Source organism: Phaseolus vulgaris, chromosome 7, assembly GCF_051622355.1.
Source record: "Phaseolus vulgaris cultivar YP4 chromosome 7, ASM5162235v1, whole genome shotgun sequence".
In the NCBI taxonomy this organism is placed as follows: Eukaryota; Viridiplantae; Streptophyta; class Magnoliopsida; order Fabales; family Fabaceae; genus Phaseolus; species Phaseolus vulgaris.
The window spans coordinates 13,055,747-13,062,652 of NC_143504.1; the positions used below are offsets into that span (position 1 = coordinate 13,055,747).

The 6,906-nt window shown below is 39.0% G+C and overlaps 1 protein-coding gene across 1 annotated transcript; it reads right to left on the reverse strand.

Annotated features, from left to right (window-relative positions):
* Positions 1-375: 375 nt before the first annotated feature.
* LOC137829057 (uncharacterized) lies at positions 376-6,562 on the reverse strand. Its single transcript, XM_068635853.2, has 3 exons — positions 6,280-6,562; positions 908-1,496; positions 376-790 (listed from the first exon to the last, which is right to left on the reverse strand). Exons 1-3 carry the CDS (start codon positions 6,560-6,562, stop codon positions 376-378), a joined length of 1,287 nt encoding a protein of 428 aa, XP_068491954.2.
* Positions 6,563-6,906: the final 344 nt, after the last annotated feature.

A 6,906-nucleotide genomic window follows, 5' to 3' on the forward strand; every position in this document is an offset into this window, starting at 1 on the left:
CTCATTGACAACTTCTGCCTCCACAAGCCATTTCGGCTCTCTTGCCTAAATGGTGATTGCATACGTTCCTTTTCTATTCTTCAGGCTACTTTCGTAGCACTTTTGCTCCGTCTTCTGGTCAGAATTTATGGTAATCAATCCTTCCTTAGAAGAAGGAAACTTCATCTTTATATGGGCCATTGAGGCCATCGCATCCAATTTGTTCAGGGAAGGTCGCCCCAAAACCAAATTGTAAACGGAGGATGTGTTAACAATGATGTACCTGATGGTGATCGTCTTGGTCGCGATGTCATCAGAGAAGGTCATCCTCAGCTCAACGTACCCTTGTATTTCCACATGATCTCCTGCGAAGCCGACCAAACACCCATCGTATGGCTAGTGAATGTTCTCCTTGCTCAGCTGGTCAGGGGACAACTGCAAGCTAGTGAATGTTCCCCAGAACATCACATCAGCCAAGCTCCCTTGATCAATCAAGACTCTGTGCACCTTCCTTCCCACGGTGACAACAGATATCACCACCAGATCATCCTCGTGAGGAACCACATCTTCCAGGTCAGAGCTCGTGAAGCAGAGAGTGAGCTCTGGGGGATGACCAGGTCTCCTCGCCTCCAGGGACATCACTGCTCGCGTGTATCGCTTATGTTTGGAAACAAAGTTTCCTCCTCCTGAAATGGTGTTCAGCTCTCCATCGGCTAGTGTCTCATGTGCTTGGTCCCTTAGAGCGACCTCTCCTTTTGCCTCTCCCTGGTCAGCCTCGAGATACTCCTTTAGAAACTCTTCCTTCACCAAGCTAGTTAGTTGGTGGCCCGTAGCTATTCATCGCTTGACACTATGCCTAAATGCTTTGTGGAACTCACATCAGGCATCTCTCCGTGCTCCCAGATTCCGATTTGTCTTCTGGGAAAACTTCAGCTTGTCTGCTACCCTTGTCTTGCTCAACAATTCTTTGTAGGACACTCGGAATTTGGGTTGAGTATCTGAATCCTCCCTGGCCTTTGTCTTGGGCTCGTCGCTCTTGGCTACATATGTCATGTACCTCGAGTTTATTCTCTTCTTGGTCGAGGTTTCGTTAACTCGCAAGGGTCGAGCCCGGACGCTTTCCTTAGGCCTAGGTTGCCTTAAATGCGAGCTATTGTTCTTTCTGACCACAACTTCCTTTGCTTTGATGTGAGCTACAACTCGCTCCCATACCTCAAAAAATGTCTCCACTGGATTTTTTATTAACGAGTCATTGAATGGTCTCGTCGTGATCCCTTGCTTGAAAGTGGTGATCATCATATCTTCATCATGAGTTTGAAGATTTACCGTAAGCGCACTGAACCTATTCAGGTAATCCTTCAACGACTCTCCCTCCCTTTGCTTCACGCTGAATATGTCATATATCCTCGGGGGTTTGACCTTGTTGGCGGAGAACTTCTCTCTAAACACCGTGGAAAACTGAGAGAAAGAGGTGATATGACCATCCAGGATCCCACTAAACCATTGGAGGGTTGTACCTGTAAAAGTGCCCATGAACATTCTTAAGTGCCCAAAAAGAGTTTATCAAAACAGTTTTTCCAAGATTCGAAAGAACTTTAGATCATTCTTAAGTGTGTGGAATAGGATTGGGTTGTAATTCTGAACTTTAAGCTTTGTAATACCCAGGTGTATTCTATTCCCTTCTTCCTTGATTACTGTATTTCTGTATTTGTGTTGCCAAGGAGTGTTGTGTGTTCTTGAGGGGTTCAAGATCAACACTCTTGGTGTGGTTTGCCAAAGGTAGTGTGTTTCTTAAGGGGTTCAAGGTCACTACTTTGGTGTGTGGTGTTTGTAATCTGGTTTTGATTGCATAGTGGAATACCCAGTGGTTTCTGGGGACTGGATGTAGCTCTTAGTGTAAGAGTGAACCAGTATAAATTGCTTGCGTGCTTATCTCTTACCCTTAACTCTTTAAATTCTTTTTTTAAGTTGTTTTTATAAACTGCTGATAAAAACAACCGATTGTTTCGAATAAACAACCGATTGTTTTTCTGATATCATCTTGAAACAATTTTGGTTCTTTGTTTCCTTGATGTCTTTCTCTGTAATTCCACATTGATTTTCATTATACCTTCAAAGTTTCCGAAAATCCCTCTTAAACAATTCACCCCCCTCTCGTTTAAGGCCATATATTCTAACAATTGGCATCAAGAGCTTGGTTCTTGAAAGTTATTCAAGTTTGATCCTAAAAATATTTTTAAATGGCTGAAAATTTTTCTTTTGGGGAAGGTGCCTATTTAAGAAAACCACCTTTGTTTTGTGGTATGAAATATAAATTGTGGTGCATAAGAATGAAATTCTTTGTTGAATCTATAGATAGAAAAATCTGGAATGTTATTACAAATAGCTATCTCATGCCTATATCTGAAAATGTTTCTTCTGAAAGAGAACATCTTGATTGTGTAGCTATGAACATAATTGTATCTGCACTTGATTCTAATGAATTGCTCAAGGTTTCAGAATGTAGTTCTGCCAAAGAAATGTGGAATATCCTTTAAGAGTATCACAAGAATCCAAGGAGTGCCTTGATGGACAAAGAGTAATCTTTTGTTGAATCTTTCTCTTCAGAATCCAGAAAAGAGGTTTGTCTTATGAAAAAAGAAGAATTTGGATCAATCAAGCTGCTGGGAACAAAAACTGTCAATACTCAAGTGATGAGAGTGAAGAGGAAACATTTAGGCTGTTGTTTAAGAAATTCAGCAAGTCCCTAAAGAAGAGAAACAACAAAGTGACTCATTCAACAGGTATGATAACAAGAAACCTACTGAGTTTAACACTAACAAATATACATGCTTTGGATGTGATGAACAGGGTCATATTAAAACTGAATGTCCCAACAAAAAGAGGAAAAATTTCAAGAAGCATGAGAAGAAAGGAAAATCAAGAAGAGCTTATAATGATGACTCATCAAGCTCCTCTTCATGTGATGAAGAAGAAGCAAATTTATGTCAAATGACAAGACAAGAAAGTGACACAAGCAGTGTAAGTTCAAGCTCTTCCAGTAATGTTGAAAATTATAGCCAACTTCTTGAGGCCTTCAATGAGACTCATCAAGAAGCTAATAGGTTGGCCCTTTTGAACAATCGGTTGAAAGGATTAAACAACTGGTTGGAAAATCGAGTCAAGACTTTGGAAGAAGAGTTGAACCATTCAAAAACAGATTTTGAAAGTTTGGAAATGATTTACAAAAACTCTTCTTGCAAGTGTGATTCTAGCTTTTGTGAAAATTGTGAATCTCTTCAAAAGAAGGTTCACTATCTTTTAAAAACCATGGACAAGTTTTCCAAAGGCCAATCCAATCTTGAAACTGTTCTTGCTTCTCATAAATGTGTTTTTGGCAAAGCTGGGTTGGGGTTTAATCCAGACAACAATAACAAATCTGTTTCAAAACCCTTTTCATGTTTCTTTGAAAAACAACCTGTTGTTTTATCGAAACAACCGGTTTATTTTTGTCATTACTGCATGAAAAGGGGCCACACTATTAGATTCTGCAGAGTAAGAAGGTTTTCTGTTCCTAAAGGTATTTTGAAATGGGTTTCTAAGGTTCCTAAGGTTCCTACTAACATCATTGGACCCAAATTCATAAGGGGACCAAATCTTTCTTCTTAATCTTTTCTTGTAGATATCCTTGGCAGCCAAGAATCATTTTTGGACTTGAAGAATGACTGTTAAAGGGAAGTATATCAAGAGCAAAGACAATCTTTGTACCTATAATTTCAATTGTATATGTCTTGCAAGGTTCTTTGAATGTCAAGAGACATCCTTGGCACATGCATAGTGTTGATCAAAAGAGAAACTTCAAAGAGAGTATGTGTGTTTTCATTTCTCAATTTATGTAAGTATGCCTTATGATCATATGAACATCTCAAAGTCTTCTTTTTGGGTGAATCTATTGGGGTTCTCTGTGCAAAGGTATTAACAAATTGCATACTGCTTTTTCATCAAATTAAAAGGTAATTTTTGGTTGTGAAAAATGTTCTTTTTGCTGTCATAGTAAAACAACCGATTGTTTTTTTTAAACAACCGATTGTTTTTCCTCTGGCACCTTTGTATAATGCTGCAAGTTTGCTTATGCATGATTAAACCATTTCTCTTTTTCAAATCTTGCTTTTGGACAAGTATACATTGAGTGTGTCTCAGTATTTGATAATAAAAGTTATATCCACTTGTTTTCTTGAAAGCTCTATGACATGTTCTATTCTTGAAATGTCAAAATTGTTTGTATTGCTGGACTACTCTATTATCATTCTGATTTCTGCTTTGTCCAACCCTTCTCATTGTCTATTTGTAGATCAAATAGGGGGAGAAGTTTATGCTTGATTTGGTTGTATAGTTAGCTTTAAATCTGTGCATTATGTTGTTGCTTCTTTGCACATGAAAGCACTTGATTACTTCAATTTTTCTGGTTTTTCTGCTAATGTTGTATATGCAGAAAACTGGTTTGTGTGTGTCTTATTATCTTGCTGCTATACTTGCTTTGTATATGCATCAATTATGTGTTACAGGACCTTTCAAGTACAGGTGCTATGATGAAGAATAATCAAAGTGATGCTTATGGTTCAAGAGTATACACCTTACTCAAATTCTTCACAAGTCAAAATTCATGACCTATGTAAAGTTTGCTCTTAACAGAAGAGAGAATGTGTCTACCAAATCCAACTCTTGAGCAATCATTTGAACAACTTGAAGATGAACTTTTTGAAGTACTCCATTGTTGGGTGCTGCTGGATGAAGAAAAGATTGGGGGAGAAATTGTGGTCTCCTTGCTGAAATTTCTGGGGTCTATGGTACTTTGATTCTGTTGTGGTCGTAGCTCTGATACACCATAGATTTTTCTGCAATTTTGATATGGTATCAAAGATTTTTTGTTGCAATGTTGCTGCTACAACACACAGGTTTTCTGGTTTATCATGTTGCTGCTATATGTTGGTTTTCAATGCTGGAAATTCTGTTGTTTGTATCCCTTCTTTCATTCTATTTGAGAAGACAAATAGGGGGAGAATGGTGTGGTTTTATGTGTTGTGTTGCTACTGCTACCCTATGGGGTTATCTGGTTTTATCATGGTTTAAATTCTGCTGCTACCACGCTCTTATTCACCATAGTTCTGCTGCACACGAGTATCATTTTGGCACTGGTTTTTATGGTTATTTGACTGGTTTTTCTGCTTAAAGGCTTATGCAGAAAACTGGTTTTGTGTGCCTTGGTATCCTGCTGGTATACTTGCTTTGTATATGCACAAATTCTGTTTTGCAGGACCTTTCAAGTTCAAAAACAACAACACAAACAAACCAGGGATTTGTCTTCATCAAATAGGGGGAGATTGTTGAACAAGATGCTTTGATGTCTCCAAATCCAAGAGGAAAGCTTGAAGACCTTGCTACGTGTGTGTGTTGTCTAGTTGTTTGAAACTTGTTAATTCACTCCTTAAGTTGATCCAAGTTCATTTGAATCTTTAACCTTATGAAAATATGTGTTTTCTAAAAAGCTGTCAAAAATTCAACAGGTTGTTAAAACAACCGATTGTTTTCCTGCAAACCTTAACAAAATTCTGTTAAGCGGTTTTAATATTTTTTAAATGATCCTAACTAACTTGGCTCCTTTATTAAATGTTTTTTACCACTTTGTTGGTCTATATAAAGGTGGTTTTACGCTCCTAATCTTGGAGTAACAAAAAGAATTTATCAAAACAGTTTTTCCAAGATTTGAAAGAGCTTTGCATCATTCTTAAGTGTGTGGAATAGGATTGGGTTGTAATTCTGAACTTTAAGCTTTGTAATACCCAGGTGTATTCTATTCCCTTTTTCCTTGATTACTGTATTTCTGTATTTGTGTTGCCAAGGAGTGTTGTGTGTTCTTGAGGGGTTCAAGATCAACACTCTTGGTGTGGTTTGCCAAAGGTAGTGTGTTTCTTGAGGGGTTCAAGGTCACTACTTTGGTGTGTGGTGTTTGTAATCTGGTTTTGATTGCATAGTGGAATACCTAGTGGTTTCTGGGGACTGGATGTAGCTCTTGGTGTAAGAGTGAACCAGTATAAATTGCTTGCGTGCTTATCTCTTACCCTTAACTCTTTAAATTCTGTTTTTAAGTTGTTTTTATAAACTGCTGATAAAAACAACCGATTGTTTTTCTGATATCATCTTCAAACAGTTTTGGTTCTTTGTTTCCTTGATGTCTTTCTCTGTAATTCCGCATTGATTTTCATTATACCTTCAAAGTTTGCGAAAATCCCTCTTAAGGCCATATATTCTAACATATTTTACATTGGATGGCATCCGTTCCTCCAGAGATAATCATCTGAGCGTTGAATGCCGTAAGGTGATTTTCAGAGTCCTTTATCCCCGTGAGAAAGGAAAATTTAGGTGTGATGTAATGAGCTGGAATAGGCTCATCGATGATCTCCTTCCAGAATGGTTTGGGACTATTCCTCACTGACAAGCTTAGAGGTCGTTCCCTAGTGGAACGTTGGACATGTTGGTGCAGGCTCTTGCGTAATTGCTCATTGGTTTTGTGCAACTCCTCATTGGCTTGCGCATGCTCTTCCATCACTGCCCGAGAGACCTCAATTTATGCCATCAGAAGATTCTGCAGAAGCTCTTGCTCAGCTCGGGCTTCCGCTCGTAGCCTCTCGTACTCAGCCTTGGCTTCTTCTTGGATTTGTTCTTGCTCTCGTTTGGGCTCCTCGTTGGCCTCCTGGAGAGCCCTTATGGCATTCATGAGTTGTTGTAAGACGGGGACATCACTTCCTTCAGATCCTTGTGGGCCTTGCCTTTGTTTCTCATCACGTCAGAAGGCTCAATCACGAATGCGGATGGGACCAAGTTTTACTGGGCCCCACGGTGGACGCCAAATGTTATCACCAATTGGCTGGATGGGCAAGCTCGCTTCTA

Bases quoted from the DNA above. Each gene is read 5' to 3' on its own strand.
- LOC137829057 (XM_068635853.2), bottom strand. From the start codon at position 6,562: ATGGAAGAGCATGCGCAAGCCAATGAGGAGTTGCACAAAACCAATGAG. The intron at 1,497-6,279 runs GTAAAATATGTT...GCACTTTTACAG, and splicing joins AGGAACGGATGCCATCCAAT to GTACAACCCTCCAATGGTTT. The intron at 791-907 runs GTTTTCCCAGAA...CCAACTAACTAG, and splicing joins AGGGTAGCAGACAAGCTGAA to CTTGGTGAAGGAAGAGTTTC.